General features: G+C 41.4%; 1 protein-coding gene across 12 annotated transcripts in view; it reads left to right on the forward strand.

Moving 5' to 3' along the window:
* Nucleotides 1-23,180, forward strand: part of rims2a (regulating synaptic membrane exocytosis 2a) — a 101,793-nt gene that overhangs the window by 47,659 nt on the left and 30,954 nt on the right. For 5 of the 12 annotated variants that reach the window (XM_079561738.1, XM_079561747.1, XM_079561748.1 and 2 more), the window contains 17 exons: nucleotides 3,576-4,507; nucleotides 8,794-9,005; nucleotides 10,028-10,147; nucleotides 10,938-11,037; nucleotides 11,343-11,466; nucleotides 11,553-11,599; nucleotides 11,675-11,787; nucleotides 12,247-12,294; nucleotides 13,872-14,002; nucleotides 14,630-14,801; nucleotides 15,599-15,752; nucleotides 16,921-16,989; nucleotides 18,598-18,736; nucleotides 19,654-19,770; nucleotides 20,795-20,980; nucleotides 22,036-22,142; nucleotides 22,811-22,843. In XM_079561738.1, the coding sequence (XP_079417864.1) occupies nucleotides 3,576-4,507; nucleotides 8,794-9,005; nucleotides 10,028-10,147; nucleotides 10,938-11,037; nucleotides 11,343-11,466; nucleotides 11,553-11,599; nucleotides 11,675-11,787; nucleotides 12,247-12,294; nucleotides 13,872-14,002; nucleotides 14,630-14,801; nucleotides 15,599-15,752; nucleotides 16,921-16,989; nucleotides 18,598-18,736; nucleotides 19,654-19,770; nucleotides 20,795-20,980; nucleotides 22,036-22,142; nucleotides 22,811-22,843 (2,804 nt within the window). Of the gene's footprint in view, nucleotides 1-3,575; nucleotides 4,508-8,562; nucleotides 8,631-8,793; nucleotides 9,006-10,027; nucleotides 10,148-10,937; nucleotides 11,038-11,342; nucleotides 11,467-11,552; nucleotides 11,600-11,674; nucleotides 11,788-12,246; nucleotides 12,295-13,871; nucleotides 14,003-14,629; nucleotides 14,802-15,598; nucleotides 15,753-16,920; nucleotides 16,990-18,597; nucleotides 18,737-19,653; nucleotides 19,771-20,794; nucleotides 20,981-22,035; nucleotides 22,143-22,810; nucleotides 22,844-23,180 lie in introns of all 12 variants that reach the window. The other 7 variants (XM_079561746.1, XM_079561750.1, XM_079561741.1 and 4 more) reach the window with 6 other exon arrangements.

The raw sequence follows: 23,180 nt of genomic DNA on the forward strand, positions 1-23,180 counted from the left end.
AGGTATATCCACAGCATGTTAGAGATTCTTCTCCCCGCAATGTCTCTTTGACCCGATAGTGGCGAGTGTCATTTGATCCATTTTGTTCTTTTAGTACGATTACAGTCAGCAGCAATTAGACGCAACACTTCTTATGCAGCGAAACTAGTTCATATTGAGTTCTCTGAGTAGCGCTCGGTCTAAGTCTGGTCTATAACAGGACTATAGAGATACTATAGTGATGTCACAGCATAGCAACAGCAAGGCACCAGCAAGCAAATGAGTGTGCACTGTTGTTTGATTTTACTACTCAGTATAGAAAGTTGAGGGCTCTGTTGAGGATGAATATGATGTGTGCAAACCATTGACTGTTGATTGAACAGTCAATGGTTTGCACACGATCTCTCTAAGTCTGGGCTGGATCAGGACCAAAACCAAGCCATCAATGACCACAAGCCTAAAAGTGCGCAAAAACATAATCATAGTGATCTTATTATGCAATTGCAAAGGAATGCAAGTGCTGCTTGATTTAGCCCAGTTACAACAAGTAAAAAAAAACATGCTTTATTTGCTGTATTATGATAACCAAGCAGACTATAGAGTAGGGTTACGAGATAGCATGAGCCAACAAGTAGTAATGCTGAACAAAATTAATTCTTAAACAGTGGATGAAAAGGCAATCTATGCTACTGTGACCTTATAGTTGACAGACAGCCATGTGACTTCTTTGTGCAGGAAAATGCTGGTGCTGAAGGCTTTTAGTGGAGGGGTGAGTCAGTCGGTGCTCCCACGATACAGTAAATTACTCACCCGACTGTGCTGCTGATGGTCAGCGTTAACGTTTTTTTATCATAACCCACATCAAATGTTAATGATTTGCAGCCACCGGGGCTTCCTGCCTCATCTCAGGCCTTTTATCATGCAGCGCTTGTGCTCACAGCATTCACGCATAAACGTATATAGGTCATCCATTCACAGCCCAGTAACTGTGGTCGAGAGTTATATTGAAATATGTTGCTCATCAGGAGCACCCCAAGCAGGTAAACAAAACTGTCTATGAAATGAAAATAGTACAACAGGACCATTACATTACTCCCATTCGCTTTAATCGCCAGTGGTTTCAAAGGTAGGTGATTTGTTTTCTGTTGCGCGTGGTGAAAAAAATAACAGTATCCAGGTTTTATGATAGTGGGCATGTCAGGTCACTTCTAATCTTTTAGGGTCACACTTTTAATCTCACTTGGTCGTGTAATCCTGTGATTGTGGTGGATTTGATACAGTGTTACCTTTGATAAGGACGGTGCTTTTTCAAACATGATTACAGTATTAGGGCTGGAGATGTACAGGTGTGCACTATGCAAAAATATTGACTTTTAGGTTTGTTCGTCCCCATGTTTTTGTTTGTACTCGATAGCTTCTTTCAAAGAAATGCATTGGTGAAATAGTCACTTTGTGAATGAATGCAACTGAGTGGTTGTCAGTAGCAGCTGTTTCTCACAAACTATATTAGCCTTTATCCAGAACATGATGTAACCCTGCTGTAGTTGCTTGGATAAGCTCAAATATATTACAGTATGTTAAAAATGTGCTTAAAGGAAAATGACAGAGTACATTTTTAAGTTGGTCTTGATGAATAAGACATGGTTCATTTTATGTGCTTCTATTCTTAGCAGAAAACTATTACCAAGACTTGTGTTCTGGTTCTGTCCCATGAGGAATACACAGTGAATACAGTGAAGCACATTCCTGGCCTTTGTTTGACTGAGGGTTGATTCACTGCTGGCACAAACATGTTACAAAATATCAAACCATAAAAGGGGCTCATAGCATGTGGCTTGTCACAGTCAGCCAGTTAGCCTCTGTGCTTTTTGTATTGTATTGATTTTCAATGGTTTAAAATGTTTATTTCAAGAGTCGTTTTATGAAACACTAAAAACAGCTGCTTTGTGATATGGGGAGTTGCAGCATAATGATAGACGTACTATAGTGGTAATAGTTTTACTTTACGGCATTGTTTATAATTAGTTTGAGCGCTTTTGCATGTTTTTAAATGAACAAACACTATTTTTGAAGTACTTACAATACTGGGACATTTGATGTATCTCTTTGGTCAGCTGAGTATGGCAGAGCTGTGGAGCGTCGTCTGCAGAGGCTGTTACTGTAACACTGGCAGCAGATGCAGTCGGGGGGGAAATGCACAGTGCAAATTTTAGTGCTGCACCATCACTCTGCTCTACAGCGGGATTGTTTTTGCCCAATAGTCCAAACATTATGATGTAGATGTTGATGGGATTGCAGTAGACATATCTCTGTTTGGACAGGAAGAACATGCACGTCTAAATGGAACCAGGGAAACATGATACTGTACGCGTGTCAAATGCACAGTATGTCCATAGAGGGTTTGGGTTGCCGCCCTGCAGGTGCAGAGAAATATGGCAACTCATACACATCGAGTCTTGCCTGGCCTGCCAAACTACATGCTTGTTCAAAAACATGTAGTCTGGGAGCGAGCGTGATCTCAGCGATTTCCCGGTCGGCGCGATTGACAGACGGCATCAACCAATTAGGGAAACGCTGGATATGACACAGGAACAAGCTGCAGGAAGCCTTTTCAGTAAATATTAACGTCTGCCAATACAAGGCTGTTTCTTATTTTAAACGGACACACAAAAAAACAGAGTAGCATGCCATCTCAAGTGTTTTGAAAGAGTGCGGTTACCGCGTTCGTCTCTTGGTGCGATGAACTCCCGCCCCTAGGGCCATTAGTGGACCGATACGGGTAAAATCGGGAAATGATTGTAGTATCAACTTTCACGTGCGACATTACCCAAGTAAAGACTCACAACAGCTAAATAAAAATGATGATAAAATACTATGTAGTAGGGACTAAGTTGTGCTCGAGAGAGTATCATTACACCGCAACTACTTTAAGTACTATTTAGTAAATTCAACTTCACTATTGCAACAGTTGCTACTGTTAGAACTCACACAATGCTGTTCCATTGCGAATAATACTGTTGGTGCTACTTTTAGCGTTCCAGGCAATTTTCTGAATTGCTTTTTATATCCATTACTACTGGCACACGCCTTTCTCCTGGTTTGGGACTAGCACAAAGAGTTTACTCACTTGTTACTTGCACTAGCTGGGTGTTTCAACAGGAGATACAGTGCACTTATTTGCTCCCTTTCTTGGCATCCTTACGTAACTCTATCAGGTACACAGACACAGGCCTGATGACTCATTCGTTCATTATAGAGTCGCACATTGCCCCCTTTAACACTGGAGCGTGAGTGGGTGGGATAAAACTGAGAATTAGCCAATCACAAGTGAGGGATCTTTCCCCTGGATACAGAAGAGCACTGACAGCTGTGATTTATGGGCCTATTTTATTACTGCAGAATGTTGTCACCTACAAATTAACAAAATGCTTCACAGAGCCTTTATTCATTAGCATTATGTAAGAAGGTAAAATATTTTCTCGAGAAACATAAATTGCACTTAAATCACAAAAATAAAAATGTGTCTGCAAAGTATATTCGTAAGCCTCTTCACCACAAACTTAATTAATACTCTTGGGCATCTTCTTTTGTTGCAGAAAACGAAGCCCATCTGCATCCAGGGATCCAAACCAAACATACGACCAAAGGGAGGGGGACCACTCGCAGTATGCCCCGGCGGACGGCGGCATGCCCAGGTCACCGTCCGATTATGGGGATGGGGTCCCTCGGCGGGGGCGGAGCTCACATATGTACCCAGACGTGGATGCAGCTCGAATGGGCTACCGGGACCGAAGGGGGCCGGCCCGCTGGCACTCGCAGGAGTACCCTCTGGACCAGGACTTAGATGGCCCGCCCAGTGAGTACGAGCTGCAGCGGCAGCGGCAGGAGGAGTACCAGACACGCTACCGCAGTGACCCCAACCTGGCCCGATATCCCGTCAAACCTCAACCGTATGAGGAGCAGATGAGGATGCACGCAGAGGTTGGGCGCTTGAGGCACGAGCGGCGCCATAGTGACGTTTCTCTGGCCTACACGGAGCAGGATGAGCCTGGGCCCATTCGGCTGTCCCGTCAGCACCTCACTGAGCGCCGGCCGCCTATGATGGGACAGCGATCCTACTCAGTGGATCGCTCCTCCCCGGGACCGATGGGCCCTGGGCTGGGGGGTCATAGGACGTCCAGCCACAGCCCCCCCACCCCTCACCGCAGCCCTGTGCTGGGAGACCGGGCCGGGGACCTGCGGCGAGGGGACCTAAGTGACCCCATGAGGAGGCAGCACCACCTGGACCCTAGTTCTGCCGTGAGGAAAACCAAGAGGGAGAAGATGGAGAGTATGCTAAGGAACGATTCACTGAGTTCAGATCAGTCTGAGTCGGTGCGACCGCCTCCTCCAAAGCCCCACAAAACAAAAAAAGGTGGTAAGATGCGGCAGGTGTCACTTAGCAGCTCTGAGGAGGAGCTGGCCACCACCCCCGAGTATACCAGCTGTGAAGATGTGGAGATCGAGAGTGAGTCCGTCAGCGAGAAAGGTATGAGGCATGCTTTCCGCTCCGTCTCTGCATTTTCAAAGTGTCCTGAGTCTGAGAAGTAACTTTAAGTTACATATTTGGTTATTGTTTAAATATTAAATGGATTACTCTAAATATTTGTTTTGTGTCCAAGAATACAGTCCTGCTGCTGTGTCATCAAAGGAGCTGTTGTATGAATGTTTCTGTGTGAATGGGTTTTCTTGTTTGTTGTTAAGCGTACATAAAACGGTCCTAATATTCTTTAAAATCTAATATGTGCCTTTATTTTTAGACATAGCAATCATTGTATATCATATATATGTCTTCATTTCTACAAGCAGACATATAGTTATGGAACCATTTCTAATGAACATAATAGTAGAAGTTTAATTTATCCCTCTTTTCTTTAGTTACTCCACATTTTACACATAATTGTTAACTCACTTCTTGATTGACAGTGGTCGTAATGGCAAATTGATTTAGCTGTCAAATGTGTAATTACACAATCTTCAGATGTTCACAGGCCCAAACAGACGAGAGATGCATCTGAAAAACGGGAAAATAAAAGAGACTGAGGAACAAAGTCTGACACGGTTTCCCCCCTGTGACAATAGACCAAAGCTTGTCCTAAACTTAAAACAGTTAATCATCTGAAGGCACTGGGTTGGCCTGCCCTGTTATGTAACTGTTCTCTTCTAAAGGAAAGCAGCACAGACCTAGCGCTGCATTATTGATGTGGGAGTTTCTAGGTTTCCAGGTAGCAACACAATAGAAAAAGGAAGAAATTGAGTGGGTTGGAGGCTGCATTTTTGTCTCAAATCTGGTTTGTGAAAGAGAAAGATCAAGCTGTTGACCTATATGTTTATATATATATATATATATATATATATATATATATATATATATTTAGATATTTAGATATTTATATATATACATACACAGTTAGTCCTTGTTGCCTTGGTATAATCTATATATAGACCAAGGCAACAAGGACTAACTGTTTTAGGCCTGACTTTGAGCTCAAGACTGATTTATCTGGACAGTCCTCTCTCTGTGTTTTCCTGTGTATTGATCCACCGTTGTGCAGCCTCATAATACCGCTGAACATGGGGGAGGAAGTGGTGCCTGGTTAACTAAAGCTCACAAGATAGACATTTAAAAGTGACATTCTGCGTAATCTGTCTGAGGGTTAGGTTTGTGCACGCATTTACATAATGCAAGGTCATATCTATTACAATTGGTATTTAATTTAATTGGTATTTAAGTTTGACATACAATTGCATTTGTACAGAAATATTTATGAATTTACGAGTCCAAGCTGTTTCACAATCAAAACTGAACAAAGGGTAAACCTGGTCTGAAATCAGGCTAAGGCCAGCCACCTGACCTCAGGTTTTTAGACATTCTGGTACAGCCTCAATCAATTGTGATTCCCAGACAGGAGTCACTGGCACCAAATCAAAGAAATATGAAGTCGTGAGGTGTAGTCTGCTTATTTCCTTCAGTACAAGACAGATGTACATGGCTTTCAAATTCCTTTGCATGGCGATAAAAAGATAATTGAGCCACTTTGAATATTTTAAGTTTAGAAAGACAAAGGCTATCTTCTGTGATCTTATTTTGTTGAATAAGTCATGAATAGCTTGACTAAACAAAAATTAGTTTGAGCTTTCTGTGTTGACCATCTTGACCTCGCTATAAAGCTATATTTTTCAATTGTAGTCCCAGGGCATCATTTCTTGCTGGTCTAATTGCTGTCTCTACTAACTCAAAATAATAATAATTAGCAGATAGTGTTGTTGTGAAGGAGTGAATGTAAACAGAAGAAAATACAAAACAAAGGCCTGTGTCAAAATTCATAAAACATGAGACTGTATCAGCTCCTTGGCTTGCCCTGTGGTGATTGTGTTTAAACATACACAGCCTATTTTCTGCTTTCACCACTTGAATTGTAGTAAAAACAGCTTCAATAATTAATGATCCAATTAATAGTTTACACTGGTTTTTATTGAGCTGTCAGAGTGATGGAGAGGCTGCTGGTGGTGAACTCGGCCGCCGCCTGCTCCTTCCCTCCACCTGAGTCAGCTGTTTGTGACTGGGGCCTGGGAGCCGGGGCGAACAGCAGGGCCCGTCTCAGACTGCTGAAGCTCACAATTTATGACTGTGATGAGTTTCCTGCTCTCCGAAAAACCACAAGGAGCCTATAATGCCGATCAGTGGGCAATGCAGGCATCATAATGGACATAATGCGTGGAAATAGAAGCAGAGAGGCGGATGCACTGCTCCAGTTTTAGAATGTGAAAAGTGAATGCCATGAATTTGATCTTATAGAGTTCACATTTGCTGCAAAAATAATCACGCCTAATGGCTCTGCTCCAGTTTTAAAATGTGTTTGTGATCAAAGACCTTTTTGCGCTGTTCATCAAATTAAGGAGTATTTTTAGTGACAGTGAACCAGCAGGCTAGTTGTTGTTTACATGGCAATGCAGTGCTTGGAAACTAGATCAGGGGTGCCTAAAGTGGTGGCCTTCAGGCTTCTTATTGATTTGGCACGGATCGCTGGACATTTTATTTTTCATTGAAATAATTCCGCACAATTAAAACATCAAAAACAAACATTTTATGGTGGCACAGAGCTGCATTAAGGTTACAAGCCCAGATAAAGGTGTGGAGAACTGTTTAAACCTTTCTTAAACCTTTCTTAAACATTGACTGCATTGATCACCAATCCGCGGCCCTCTATGCTGTTTACACTTGGAAAAGTTTGGAACTAGACTAAAATTCAAACATTCCCAGCTTCATTGTTAATATATAACAAATCCTGTATATGGCCTTTAATTAAAGGCACACTGTATAACATTTTGGACTATACTCTTGCTGTCTGTACAAAACATGCCCCTAATGACCAGCTCGACACAGAAAAAGCTTTTTTTGCAGTGGGTAATCAAAGGATGGATTTGGATGAGGACATAACCTGTTTAAATTCGTTGACTTTAGTCGACATCTCCATGGAGATGAGCTGGAGACGTACCCACTTCTGGTAAAGTTACAGTCATGTCTTAGGAGAGGTGAGATATTTTTCAATGATGAATATCTGTCTTAAAATAAATGTTTGTATTTCAATTTTATTTATTGGCTCAAATTTTACACAGTGTGCATTTAAAAGTAAAATTTATTTTTGCTATTATATTACAATGTATTTATTAATGCTTGAATATGTAAAGTTTCTAAAACAAATAATATATCACTGAACTTCCGATACAGTACTTAAACTGTTGCCATAAAGCTATTAGCATATGTTTGTTATAGCTATACTAGACAACATTTACAAAGGATTTTTATATATATATATATATATATATATATATATACTTATGGTAATTTCATGAATCAATGCATGGTTTATAGATGTGTGTTTAACTTAACAACACCACCGTATAATTTGGACATTATTTGCGTTGTAACTGCAGCGCATGCATCATATTAAACTTTGGACCGTGCATTATACATACAGCGATTCGCAGGGCTTTGAAGGGCAGGTGTGCTGTTGACTCCGATGGTCACATTAGCAGCACCTCGCTCCGTGCGCTCAGCTCCGGTCGTGTGTGTTGGCAGCAGAGCAGCAGCTGGAGGCACAGAGGCTAATCACTGCTGTCAGCTGTTGTTAGAGGCGGCAGAGGGCACAGCCTGTTTGTCAAGAGGCGTCCATAATGTTTCATCCCACTGCCTAATGTTTACACTAAGTATCTGAAGGGCACTTAACTGATGAATGGAGAGCAATAGGATCAGGTGAAATGGGAGATTTTGACTAAATACAGCCCGGTTTTATTGTTGTTGTTGTGATACCCCTTTCCAAAGCATAAACACTATGGCCCTGTAAGTTGTTGTATAAACTGGCACGCAAATAGAAGAAAGAAAACTGAACAATGTCAATGTGAGGTGTGTGTGGGAGAGCGCCTGAGTCCACTGTTCTGTAAACGCGTTGGTCTTTGTCAGATGTCTCTTGTTGGCTCTATGTTGTGTCCTCACTGCCCCTTCTCGCTGTCCTCTCCTGTGTATTCCTACCCACTTTACAGGAGATTTGGATGGCCATTGGTGGGACCATGCGTCATGGCACAGCAGCGAGGCTTCCCCAATGTCTTTGGTGAGACATGTGGAGCCCTGCCTTGTACCCTGCCCTTTAACCTCATCTCTGTCCTGTCTCTCTTCTCTCCAACAGTCTTCGTCATTTCATGGTTCCTTTGGTTTATTTACACCTTTGCATGTTGTTTTTCTGTTTTCTTTCTGTTTTTATCCCACACCTGTAGGGGACAGTCAAAGGGGAAAAAGACAAACTATTGAGCAGACTTTTATGTCCGAGCCGACACATACCTTATCTGAGAGGCAAAAGAAAATGGTGCGCTTTGGGGGACACTCATTTGAAGAGGACTTGTCTTGGTGTGAGCCCCAGGTTAAAGACTCTGGAGTTGATACGTGCAGTAGCACTACGCTAAACGAGGAGCATAGCCATAGTGAGAAGGTACTGAGACCAACTGGCCTGCTTCTTATTCTTGTTTACACATCTAGACTTTGTTTGCTCTGTCATTAAGTGTTACTAGGTCAGATGATTGACTGTGGATTTTTATTTTTAAGAATTGACTTTTGGGGCAATATTTCTTTCCTTTTCAGTTACTTTTTTCCTTCACCCAGTTTGGTGTTGGCTCAAACCTGCTAGGAGCATCTTGCTTGCTGCAGCAGTTGTAGTAAAAGAATAGTTTCACTTGTCTGTGACACGGGAATGTGGGTCTCTCCTAGTTGCATGCTCGTTGTCCTCCGTTTGTTGTGTTCTGCTCTGCTGCAGCCTTTAGCGCAGTAGGAATACCTCTGTAGGATGCCCCTCTCACTGCTCCCCTGTCCCACAGCACCCAGTCCATCAGAGACCTGCTGCCTGTCCAACTCTCCACTGTCTCTTTAGCTTAAACCTTCATGGTTGGAAGCACTCAAAATAGGAAAGATTGGATTTGTTTGCACACTAAAAATGAGTCTTTCTTTTTCCCTTTCACTGTCACATCTCCAAGTCACCCTCTGTCTGTCTGTTTGAAGCTTTAGTCTCTGCTGTCCCTCCCTTCAATCATGATCCCAATTCTTAATGACCTCTTCATTTTACTCTTTTTGAAAACCCTAACCCTCTCTGCTGTCTGCTCCCTCACTGCCCCCTGTGATGGTGATGTCATTCTGTGGTGAAGTTTGGATCTTCACTGTGAGAGCTAGTCTGAGGAGGAGTTCTGGGGCTGCTTGCTTTACTCTGCATGGGGCGCTGCATGTCGCTCACTCCCCCCCTCACACTAGCAGGTTCCCACAAACTGCAAATTAAACCCAATCGAGAAGTCTATTCTTTTACACAACTGCACATTACTTGCATCCATTCAAATCAACAATTGAGAAACGCTTACTGACAGAGTTTGTGTGAACTGTTTAAAAAGTCCCATCACTTTGGACAGTTCTCCGATTCGGGAGGATAAGCAACTAAACAAAAGGTGTATTATTGCTCTGACCTTGTAGCACCCGGTGACGTGGCAGACATCCAAAGATGGAGATCGGCTCATAGGGCGGATCTTGCTCAACAAGCGCATGAAAGATGGGAGTGTGCCTCGAGACTCAGGAGCTCTGCTTGGTCTAAAGGTAAGAGGGTGCTCCTACTGTAACCAGTAGCAAGTGAAAACATGACGGTGTTCTGAATTTATGTAAAGGTGTGTGTGGGTGTTTTCAAAGATATTCTGACTATTTATAATTATCAAATGTCTATGCCTTACGCTGAATGAAGATGACTTCTGCTTCAGAGCGCATTACACAAATGAAACATCGTCACCATTTCTTTTTCATTTATCGGCGTCTCCTATTTTTATCCTTAATCTGTAGTTACTCTGAGGTATTTGCTCGTCATGCCTCTCTTATGCGTCTCACTTGTACAGACGTGAAACGGCGCTGAGGGGGTGGTGTGTAGGAGCGGAGAGAAGACAGAGAAGCGAGATGGGGAAAAATCATTACTGATTGAATGAGGCTCCTGAAATGGCATGTTTGTGTCTGCTTAGTGCCTCCGCGCATTTCTGCAGCCTCAGCAGCAGCAGCAGCAGCAGCAGCAGCACAGCCAGTCAGTCAGTCAGAGTCTATCAGAGCCAGCCTCGCCCTCAACGTCCATCTCCGCTCCTCCACAAGTCTGCAGCTCTCGCTCCTGCCCGTTACATAAAGCCATTTCATTTAGCAGACCTCCCTAAGCTCCTTTGTATGTTGGCATTCAGCTGCCATTAAGAGGGATTTTTATTTGTATGATGCCCATGTAAGCTGAGCGGAGCTGACTATACTGTGCAGCATAAGCCAAGCAGCAATGGACGTTTCAGTTTTTGCTTTGCCTCATATGATAAATGATGTCACCAAGCTAAAAGATTACCTTTTTTTGTATTGTTTGTTGTAGGTGGTTGGTGGAAAAATGACAGAATCTGGTAGGCTTTGTGCTTTCATCACAAAAGTGAGGAAAGGAAGCTTAGCAGACACTGTCGGACACCTACGACCAGGTACAAGACACAAAGTCACTTGTGTTGATTTGTATTGTAACTGTGATATGCTGTAATCCTTATTAATAATGGTTTATGTCAATATGTACCTTTTAGATCCAGTTGTTTAAGCTGCTAGGCTAAGACCAATCCTTTTTATGTCACAATACCCTTTCATTTGAGAGTTTGAGCTCATCTAATGGTGTAAACATGCCAGATTCTGATATTTGTTGTCTTGTAGCATCTCACCTAATTTTGTCTTGATCTAAAGCACGTAGTGGTATGATTCCTGAGGTTTCATGTTTAATGCTCTGATATTTCCACAGGTGATCAGGTGTTGGAGTGGAATGGGAAGCTTTTACAAGGAGCCACATTTAAAGAAGTTTACAATATAATTTTAGAATCTAAACCTGAGCCACAGGTGGAGCTTGTGGTCTCGCGGCCTATAGGGTAAATGTATTCACACACAGGTGCTTGGTTTCATAAATGGGCAGCCAATGATCGACGCTTACTTCTCCCGTTTTGCAACATTTCAGAGATATTCCAAGGATACCAGACAGCACACATGCACAACTGGAATCAAGTATGTTTTATATTGCACCAGTGAACAAGGAAACATGTTATTATTATAGAAAGTAAACACAAAGTATCTGCCTAGGTTCAAGTTCTTTTGAGTCTCAGAAGATGGATCGGCCATCCATCTCTGTCACCTCCCCCATGAGTCCCAGCATGCTGCGGGACGCCCCCCAGTACCTGTCAGGACAGCTCTCAGTAAGTTTCTTCCTTTTAACAAATATGCAACTTGCTTTTGTGAGTATAAGTCTCTTTGTGCCCTTGCATTAAATTCACTTCACCTCTGTACCACGAGCCAAAAAGAGCTGCATTTTAGATCAGATCACTATGTGTGTTGCCCCATCTCTATTTTTAAAGACGATGCAAGACGGAAGATACATTTTCTGAATAACAATAATATGTTTCACTGGTGTAGAATTTAATGAAGAGCTGAAATTGTGTCTAAATTTACATATACAGGATAAGAGTTATGGACAACAAACAGTAAGACAAAAAAAGACTGAATGGTTAAATATTTTGTAAGAACAATTCTGGCTTCAGTGTCCCTTCAAAAATGTACGTACACCTCTGCTGTTGTGTTTATAGTGTATTGTGATTTTTGTTGTTTTGTGGGTTTTGGTTTTATTGCATTTTTGCTGTTTAATTTTGCTTATCCAGAGCCAAAGCCTTAGTAGAAGAACACCGCCTTTTGCCCCTAGGGTCCAGGTAATGGGCCCTGTCTGCAGGGCACACTCTCTATTTGGTCTTTGCTCATTGACTGTGGACTGGCCTTTTTTTCCCTCATATCTTTAAAATGCATTTTAGGGGAAATTGCAACTTCAAATTTCCCTCCAGGTGCTGTGCATTTTGTTATATTTTTTCTGTTTTTAAATTGGCTGTTGTAACTTTAACTCATGTAACCTGGTCATATCATTGGACAACAATGCATGTTTTTGCAACTGATAATCAGCATTATAGTTGCATTTACGCATATGAAGTTTGTGGTTTCATGTCGCAGTAAAAGGCAGTTTATCATTTACTATGAATAATTGCAGACAGAGATTGAGAATAAGCAAATTGTACCTCCTATATGTATACAAGTCATATTATTACATACGACATGTTTAAGGAAATGTTCTCCTTCTTCTTCTTCTTCTTCTTCTTCTTCTTCTTCTTCTTCTTCTTCTTCTTCTTCTTCTTCTTCTTCTTCTTCTTCTACTTCTTCTTCTTCTTCTTCTTCTCCTCCTCTTCTTCTTCTTCCTCCTCCTCTTCTTCTTCTTCTTCTTCTTCTTCTTCTTCTTCTTCTTCTTCTTTTTCTTCTTCTTCTTCTCCTCCTCGTCCTCCTCTTCCTCCTCCTCCTCTTCCTCCTCTTTGGTTACTTCTTGATCCCTGACTGTAGCTGTGTGTGATGTAGAAGGGCTGAACTCAGAGCCATAAACGGTACAATTTGTTTCCTGCTGAGCCTCCCACTGCCTCCAGGCTTCAATCTATACTTTGGATTTGTCTTGAATGCTTTCCTGCATGTTCAGCTGTAGTTTTAATCAAGACCGTTTTCATATATCATTTTTTTATTTATTTCTAAAGAAGTATGGATGGCGACTTAGAAGTTCTATCCTTAAAATCGTTTTAATAGAGTTCTTCTAAGTATCCTCCTCAGTGTCCATACTTCTAGAGTGTGACTTGGTGGCATGGCTGATTGATGCATAACAGGCTCATTAACTGTGTGCTACTTGACAAGCATCTGTGTTTCAAATTAACTGAGTACCTTTATTTAGATCTACAGAATCTGCCACCTGACAATAAATTCATTTCAGCTGTATCACATTTTCCAGGTGTTAACACATTTCAACAAGATAAGTTTCCAAGTTTCTAAAGATTAAGAAGAAAACAATCTTTATGTGATACTTATTTATGAATGGTCAAGTTCGGGCCATATCACATAATGAACATGTGTATTTGTGTTTATTTATTTTGCGGAAACAGCTGTAACCTATTTATTGCAGTTGGCAGCCATGCATTTTTCTTTAGATCATATACCGGTAGATGACATACATGTAATAATAATCTCATCCTGAACAAAACAGCTGAACAAAAACTTACAATGGAAAATATTTCTTTCTATTTGTTAACCTAAATTACCCAAAACCTGTAATTAAGATTACAGGGATTATACAGAGGTGCATATTTGAAGTACATAATAAAACAAAACAAATGTATGCGTTTGTTAGTATTTGTGATCATATTATTGATCGTTTTCGAAGCCAACCATTTCTCAGGCGGTGGTCTCTGCTCTGCCCCTACAGGTCAAACTGTGGTATGACAAAGTGGGCCATCAGCTCATTGTCACCATCCTGGGCGCCAAAGACCTGCCCCCCAGGGAAGACGGCAGGCCCAGAAACCCCTATGTCAAAATCTATTTCCTCCCCGACAGAAGGTAAGACAGAGACAGAAACGCATCTTTAAGTAAAGATATGGTACTTATCTCCATTAGAACAGTATTTACTATTATTGAATAGAAACTGGTCTACACTGATAGGTGTAAATGTACCATTTACCATTTCTCGACAGAAGTGTTGCTAGAACTGAATTATTTGAAGAAGGCGGCAGCATAAACACCTTCAGAAGTGCTGGAGTGAGAAGCAATAGCACTGAATTAGAAGTAGCTGTTGTTGTGGCAGTAATTTTAGCTGTTGTGGCTAGTAATGGTAAATATAAATGGTAAAATTTGGTCTCAACTTATATAGCGCTTTTCTACCTTCATTAGGGCCAAAGCGTTTTACAGAGTTACAAGTCATTTTGTTTTAACATAATATATCAGATGTACTTTAACTTTTATCCAAACAAATAATTCATCTTGAACTACTTTCTCACAACCATTGTTACTCTCTTCTTGCCCCTGCCATATTTACCCTATTAGCTTATTCTAAAAATGTCTTCTTTTAGTATTTTTGTCTAACTTTTCTCCCATGCATGCCACAGTGCCGTCCTGTTTTGTGATGTGTTCGTGGCTCTTCTCAGTCGTGATTGTAAATAAAAACAGTTTGAATTATTGTTCCTCCAGTGACAAAAGCAAGAGAAGAACAAAAACAGTAAAGAAATCCTTAGAGCCCAAGTGGAACCAGACCTTCATGTATTCTCCAGTTCATCGGCGGGAGTTTCGGGAACGCATGTTGGAAATCACACTCTGGGACCAAGCCAGGGTGAGGGAGGAGGAGAGTGAGTTTCTAGGAGAGGTAAGACCAAACTTTGTACAGCCTACTAAGCCCAGCGCAATGACAAAGTAGTGGAACAAAATTTAGTTTTTTGAGTGAAAGTGTGAGTGATTAATGCACAAAATTGTTAAGAGACTTTGAGCATCATTATTTTTTTTTACTGTTCTTGTTATTTTATTTTTTACTTATCGTTTTACTGACTTGTTACATAGGGCTTTTTGGACACTCCAAGTCACTTTACCATGCATTGTTCATTCATTTCTCACATTCAGTGATGAAGTGTCAATGAACTACCAACCATTCAGTTTAAGGGTGACAATTGAGATGGCGTGTTACTTCCTACCAGCTATGCGTTTGATCTATACAAATAAAGCTCTTCTTCTTATTTTTCTACTGCACTCTACAGGTAAAATCAATACCACATTTCAGTGGATTTGATCAAGGAGAAATAGCTACTTTTATTGCCCTAATAAAGCATTTCAAACAATGCTATGCATAGGGAAAATCACAAGCATCAGCTTATTTTTTTCAACAGTATTTATGTCTTCTTGTGCAATACAATCTTCTATGAAGCTGTACGCCTTTAAAACAGCAGAATACACTAGGTCTGACATGTATTGTAGTTCATCTAGTCTTGCCCAAGGCTAATAGTCACTGCAGTTGGTTTCAGACATCCAGATGAATCAATACATTTCTGCAAATTTTAATGCAGACGTTTCTTTAGTTGTAGACACTAAATTGCGATTAGATCTGTGTATGGATGCACTTACTGGTCATCATGCTCTAGATTTCATTGTTGCCTCTTGATGGTTTTGCAGATCCTCATAGAGCTGGAGACGGCACTTTTAGACGATGAGCCACATTGGTACAAGCTGCAGACCCACGACGTGTCCTCCATGCCACTCCCACGCTCCTCCCCCAACACCCAGCGCAGGCAGCTCCACGGAGAGAGTCCCACGCGGCGGCTACAAAGTAGGTCCAACCCGTGACCAACAACATCCGAGCAAATTTCGTTTCTCTTGGTGCAAGTGTCGAATCGCCCTATTCTGCATTTTCTGAAAATATCCGAATGTAAGAACAATTGACTTGACAGCACAGTGATTGTGCGGTAACTGGAAGATTGGAAGGGAATAGAATGAAACACCTAAAAGAGTAAAACATGGTTATTATGGTAGTTACATGGAGACTAACCCTAACCATAGCCTTGCAATTCACTGACCATTGTACAGAGTGTATCCCATCTAAGGCCCATAGTTGGTTCTAACCGCTCACAACAGGTAATTGCTGGCAGATGAAGCTTGAGGTATTACTTGCGCCAGTAGCTAACTATCTGATTGCTAGCAACACTTAGTTTACTTGATGTAGTGTATAGTATTTGCCACATCAACGTATTGCTTGTGCTTTCACAGACAAAGGCACTGGTTCGTATAACTCAGGTAAAAGGAGCTCTGTGGAGTAACTGAATGTTCTCCTTTCCTTTCCAAAGATACACTTCTGTGCTCCCGTTCCCTCGACCCTTTCCTGAAAGATGCATGTTTCTGTTGGGGTATTGTTTTTTTTCTTCTTTTTGTTCTTTTTATTCGTTTTATTAGACTGACTTTAAATCTGCTCAGTTTGACAGAGACATGCAGCCCTCAGGGATTGTGGTTTGGGACAGCGATTTTTCCCCTGTTTGTGCCTTAACCTACTGGCTCTGTGACAGCCCTGGCTCCTTTAGCCTGTCCTGCAAACCACGTGGTCCTAATATTCAGCTATCCCTAGAAAACATGATATTTTCGTAATAACTATTAGGTATTTGTCTTCCCCTTTGCTCTGAATGCTGTAAACACTCAATTTTCCCAACACCAATCATATCCTGCTTTACTTGTGGTTGTGTGACATTGCAGTATTCTAAGTTGAATAATTCTGGTTAGAATTACTACACGTGGATAGCTACATTAATGTATGGTTTACTGTTGTGGGTATAGACAGTGTTGCTGTTTGAGTAAACACAAAATGCAAAATGTTTTATTTAAGATTGAGGACAGTTTCATAAGGGAGATATTTTAACATGTCCAGGAAACGGGGACTAATTTTTATCTTCTCTCTTTTTCATTTTCCCTTTCTTTGCCGCTGGCATCTTCCTTTGTTCGTGTCCCAGGATCCCAAAGGATAAGTGACAGCGAGATATCAGACTATGATTGTGAAGATGGAGTTGGCGTCATAACAGGTTTGCACTTAACTTGACTATTTTTTTAACGCTGCTACAACATTGTTCACACATGCATATTAATCACCATGTGATCTCATAAAAAGGTGAAGCATATGCCGTCTACCTGAGCATGTGCGATATTAAAAAATGTTGCTGCAATTTCAGAAGAGGCCGTTTCTGTCTCCCTCTGCACTACGAGCTGCTCTTGTGCTCAGGCTGCACACCCACACTGCACTCAGAAAAGGACACTGTGTTACAGCAGAAAATAAAGACAAGCTATTCACTTAAATGAGTATATTAGTATTTTATTGATTATTTATTCATATATTTAATTTGGGACTGAACATTCTCACATTAAACAAGCATGTCCATCAGTGTTTCCTCACCTTCTATGGAAGCACTTTCCAGGGCATTCTTGTAATTTCCGATTTAGAGTAGCTTTAGTTTGGACAAAATGAATCAGTTATAAAATGGGAGTTTTAGTTGACCATTTTGTAAATAAATGTTGCATACTGTAATGGATACCTGTGTCCAAACTCAGTCCTAACTTTCCTAACATAGCGGTAGCATCTCAGGGTCACTGAAAAGTTACAGAATTGCCAAAAATGAATGCAAATGCTTTATAGTTACATGCACAGTGTTTTTCCCCACAAAAGTCTCAGTTTGTAATATACTCAAGGAGGACATAGCTAATTTTGTTCTACTACCAAAACATAAAATCAGGTATAGTGCTTCTAACTTTTCTAACTTATACTGTGATGATTTGAGGTAGACATTATTGTGACATATAAATACATGTTTTAATTCTTCCACCACTTTTTTTTTGTGTGTGTGTCTTTTGTCTGCTTTTGCCACCTCTGGGAGAAAAAGACCACATTGCTTTATGGACACAGAGGCATAATGGTTCTTTACTATAGTAAATAGTAAATAGCTTGTCAGTTCAATTTATGTGTTGTATTCTGTAATAAATGCCTGTATTGAATGACTGAAAGAGCCAATAAGTTCTCGCATTATTTGCCTTTATGTGTCAATCCTACAAAGAAGATGACAGAAAAAAACTGTTTTGTACCACAGTGACATTTTTACCTATTAGTCTTTTGTCAGAAATCCCAAGCATGTTGATCAGTACAGCTTGTATGTGCCTGTGGTTAATGTGTAATGCTCTCCCTTATTAGCAGCAAAAGGCAGTGAAAGCTGAACAGGGGCCTAGTGATTCTGATGATACTGTAGCGCGGGGAAACCCTCCTTTAGCCTGTTTAATATTCTGGTCAGCTCCTCACTGTCTCCCCATGCCAGTCCCTGCACTTCACTGACAATAAAGGGAAAACCCCATCGCCTGTCTCTAGTTACATTCACTGAGTCTGCACTGCCATGGTATTCTGCACAGATATGTGTGTGACATGATACTGAAGATACTAAAAGATTCCTGTAGTTTTATAATAATGGTTTGAGTACAGCATTAGGATTTTGGATGCTTCATAATATCTCAATACATATTAGTGTTGTTAAATAATTGTATTAATGGTCTTCAACATCCAGTAGCTAAGCCAACCTTTTACATAAAAAAATCTAAATTTAGGACTTGAATGCTGACCACACATACTGTGTATTCCAATGTCTTCACAGATTATCGTCCGAATGGCAGAGATTTCCAAAGCTCCACGTTGTCTGTCCCTGAGCAGGTGATGTCATCCAACCACTGCTCCCGGTCGTCAGACATCAACAGGGCGCGCTCTCGCTCTCCTAGTGTTCCCCCACCATCGAGGTAACTAACAGACATGTCAATACCACTGACTAACGCCTGTCCATATACAAATACCAGTATATCCCGAGATACGTAACATGATCAGTTCTGTGATAGTCTTTCCTTGTTTGCACGCGAGGAATTATTTTGATGTCACAAAGGTGTTGTTAGGAAACCTGCTGAATTTTTGTTGTTGTATCTTATGCAGTCTTATTCTATGAGGTTTTGCATTTACATTTAAGAATCCTTTTCCATCATATTTTACATCCAGAAAAATTGGAAACAGGCTTGTTTCCATAAATTTGTTTTGTTAAGTGGAAATGATTCACGACTCAGTTAAGCTAGAATGAGGTATCTTTTCATACCCATGTCAGTCTGTCATGTCACCTGTCTCTTCCAAACTCCTCATGACAACCTTTCTACAAGTTTTCCTGCTCTCTTTGCATCATCCCATCCGTCTCTCAGCCCATACTTCTCTTCTACCTCTTTCTCCTCCATCTCTCCATCAGCACCATCTCAAATCCATATTTTCTCCTTCCTCCATGTGTTCGCAGCCATTTTCTCTCCCTACCTCGAACCAGACATACTCATCTTGGTGATCCACAGGAGGACCCCAGGTAGAATTTTCACCATGAACATGCATGCAGCCTTAGCCCCATCACCCTTCACTCCCACAAGCACCTTTATGTTTTTCCTGTTTCCTTGTTAAATGTTCTGAATTCATGTGTATTGGTGATTTGAATTATTGAGGATTGTACTGCAGCCCATTGACATCTGCGCAATTATGGTTATGAAGTTTTGTCCAGCAGAGATTGGATTTGTTTAGGGTCAGCTGTGTAATCCTAGTATCTAATGACACTAAAGAAATTGAGGATTGACGTCCCGCCTTCATCTCCTCCCTGAACAAAATGTTTACCAGTTGTGATATTTTTCGCCAGCCGCAACCACCGTGTGCACCCTATCTGCAGAGAGGAGGCAGTCAGGTTACTGCGTTCCACTAGGATGGCCCGCGCCTATTCTGAGGGTGCCTACTCTTCCGACTATGACTACGAGAGGTATTGACATGCACTGCTAAGGCATCTGTGCATCTGTCATCCTGTGGTTCCCACAAGTTGTCTGTTGTCCATCTTTAATTTCTCTGTGGTTGTTGGTGATGACAGTAGTGATATCCTGTTTGATATCGGCCCTTGTGGAGAGGTCATCACGGCTCTGGAGCTGTGTAGGTGACTTCAGTCCAGACACAACTGCCTCTCTGTGTCGAGGCCCAGAGCGACTGTACAGTTGTCTTGCTGATCTCAGATGTTTACTGGCTGTTGTGGTAACGGCCAGTGTTTGTTTGTTTGTTGACGTCTTCCTTTATGTGCCCATTTACATGATCCCAATACTAGTTTCAGTCTTGTCTTTGTAAAATTGCTGGCCACCTATGTCGCCACACAGTAGTACGTCACATGTGTCACTGACAAAGCCTTGACACCATCTGAGGATTGTCATGTCATAATTTGTGGTTTTATTGATAGTATAATTTGGGAATTACAGCACTGGAAAGGAAGGATCTGCTGGACAAATTTTCATACTGCATACAGTTTATGATATATTTGGTTTAGGTGAAATGTTGTTTACATTCTGTGATGTGAAATGTGTGTGAATGTAATCTTCCCTGCTCTTTTTACATGCTTTTTTCCCCCTGCAGCTCAATGGGAATTTTAATTGTCACAGTGATGTCCAACACAGGAAATGTTCACAATTCATTTTCAATGACACATTTCACTGTGTCTCACTTGTATTTATGCTTGTGAATTGAATTAACATTTGATTCACTTTTTGCACTGCATCACACAGTGCCTGTTCCCAATATTGGGTCTAACAGTAAAAAACAATTTCCACAAAAGAATCAGAGCCACTACACACATAACACAGTTTAGATGGGGCACATACTCACTTGTATTTTATATGTAGCTCGTACAAAGCCACATGTCCTGTTCCTGAGCCTGCACCTTGTTTGAGGGTGCTCGCCTGCCTGCACCTGACACACCTGAGGGCCCCACTGAGTGCCTGCCTATCTCTCAATAAACTCTTTAGGAACCACGGAGCCATGGATAGGCACGAGTATCACATCAGGTCCCGCTCTGCAGACCAGCGGCCCACTATAGACCGCCCCTCGTCCCGCTCACGCTCCACTGAACGCCCCCACGACTCTTCGCTCATGAGGTCCATGCCGTCTCTGCCATCCGGGAGGTCTGCTCCCCCCTCACCTGCCTTGACGAGGTGTGACCCGACTGGAGAAGCTGACAAGCTAACCACTCACTATCATTGCAGACTAGTGCTTTAGCTTTGCAGTAATTGCACTAAGATGTAACTTTTTCAATGACAATGATCAATTGAATAGATAAACGTAATGGAGAATACCTTATCCTTCCTGTTCACATTGGCTTCTGTCAATATAAAGTGCTCGGCGAAATAGGTTTGGTAATATTCACCATTGCAGTTGCATCTTTACGTAATATGCATAGCTAAAACCTAAACAGTCCAGGACAGACGCTGTCCAAGAGCTCCCACTCACCCGACTAACAGAGAATTACCAGAAATCCACATCACTTTCACCTTCCTCTCAACATCCACCACCTCCCCCTCTCAACTACCCTCCACCCACTTTATGTTCGTCCCCAAAAGCTCCCGTGCTGTGTTTTCTTTCCACATGTCCCAGGCCTAACAACGTTACAACTGTAGAGGTAACGCTAAGTTGTTTTGATTTGGACCACACTGCTGATACACTTGTGAGTATAGCAGTGATGGGCCATATTTTTCTTTGGTTACTAACATGGACTGAAGCTGTATATTTTGTGATGGCATTCTGTTCTTTTCTGTTTTGTGTTCAAGCCTTTTGGGGACAGCCTGATCGCATGGTCACACTGGTCTGCTGGTTCTGCATCAAAGTGTTTCTCTTTGCAGCTTTTGATGAGTCAACTGTAGCGATTCACTTTTAATTGCAGCTCAGATCCTTGTAGTTGATGTACACCCTCATGCCATGTGCCAACAATCATGCTGTTTTATGCGTATTTTTGTTTCTATTTGTTTTTGTCAAGCAAATATTACTAACTCGTAGTCTTTACATTCTTGAATGTAAAGAAACCAAAGGTACGAAAGGTGCCAATCTTTTACATTCACCAATGTAACCATGCAGGTAGAATTTTTGTTTTCCCACATACTGAACACAACAAATTACTTACCTAATTGCTTAAGTGATACACCTTAGCCAACCACTCCATTCAATTCCTTTTGTATGATGTTAATGGCACTTTCTGATGCTTTTTGTTATCTAGGGCGCACCCTCGCAGCGGTTCAGTCCAGACCAGTCCCACCGGTACTCCAATGTCCAGCAGAAGAGGTCGGCAACTTCCGCAACTTCCTCTGTCAGGCAAAGATAGAAGTAAGTCTGATTCTACATTTATTATTACCACTGCTACTACAGTCGCTCCCACAGAATCGTTGTTTAGCTTCACTGTAGCTTTGAATTGGAGTAAGGACGCTTGTGTGGTATAATTTTCTCAATATCACTCCAAAAAGTTGTTGTACAGTGGTGTGCAAATGTTTCAACAAATACATTTACTCTGAAATAGTTTTAGATCTTTTAAATGACAGGGGGAAAAAACACAATTGTGGTTGTAACTCTGATCACTGCCGAGATCCAGATTTGTGTTGCTGTTAAGGAATCTCATCAGTATCACTTTGGGATGAAAATAATTAAACTAATAATTTATTTATAATCATTAGATGTGTGTGTGGAGGGGGGGCTGTGTGTCTCAATAGAGAGTTCTTACCTGTTCTCTATGATACATCATTATATAAGTATCTGGTTTCACTAAGACCAGTGTTTAAATGATATTTAATATTAGCAGGAGAGGGCATGTTGTTCCTAATCTCAGTCCCGTAGCCTGAACACTGAATATATATGAATACTGCACAGTCTTTCTACCCAACCAGTTATTCTGTACAGTACTGTATACTACTCAGGTTTTTGCTTCCTGTATTATGGGTAATAGTTTTGCTGACCCTCCATAACATCTCTGCTCGGTTACTTTCCTATTTGTCTAACAGAGGATGGAGAGGAAGAAACAGAGCCTTGTGAAGGTCTGTACCTCAATAATGTGTTGGTTTAGAGACTCTCAGACTGGAAAGTGCTGCTAGTGGCATTTTTTCACTCTGACGCTCAAAACCCGGTCTGCAACGGTGGGTGGCTTGGTTTCTTGTTTACTTGCTCCAAAAGTGCCCTCCGCTGCAGCAAGCTTCATAATATCTTGTCCAAATATCTTGTTTCGTTGTGGTTGTCCGCTCCTTAAGGCCTGTCTCGACCCTGGCGCTGAATGTGGTAGTGCTGTGTTCCTCTGTCCTCATGTTTTTTGAAGCTGTAGTTACTGTCTATGGGTTAGTTGGATTTAATTGTTTGGCTAAACGGACTGCTGAGAGA

The sequence above is a fragment of the Gobius niger genome (genome assembly GCF_951799975.1).
Source record: "Gobius niger genome assembly, chromosome: 8".
Taxonomy (NCBI): domain Eukaryota; kingdom Metazoa; phylum Chordata; class Actinopteri; order Gobiiformes; family Gobiidae; genus Gobius; species Gobius niger.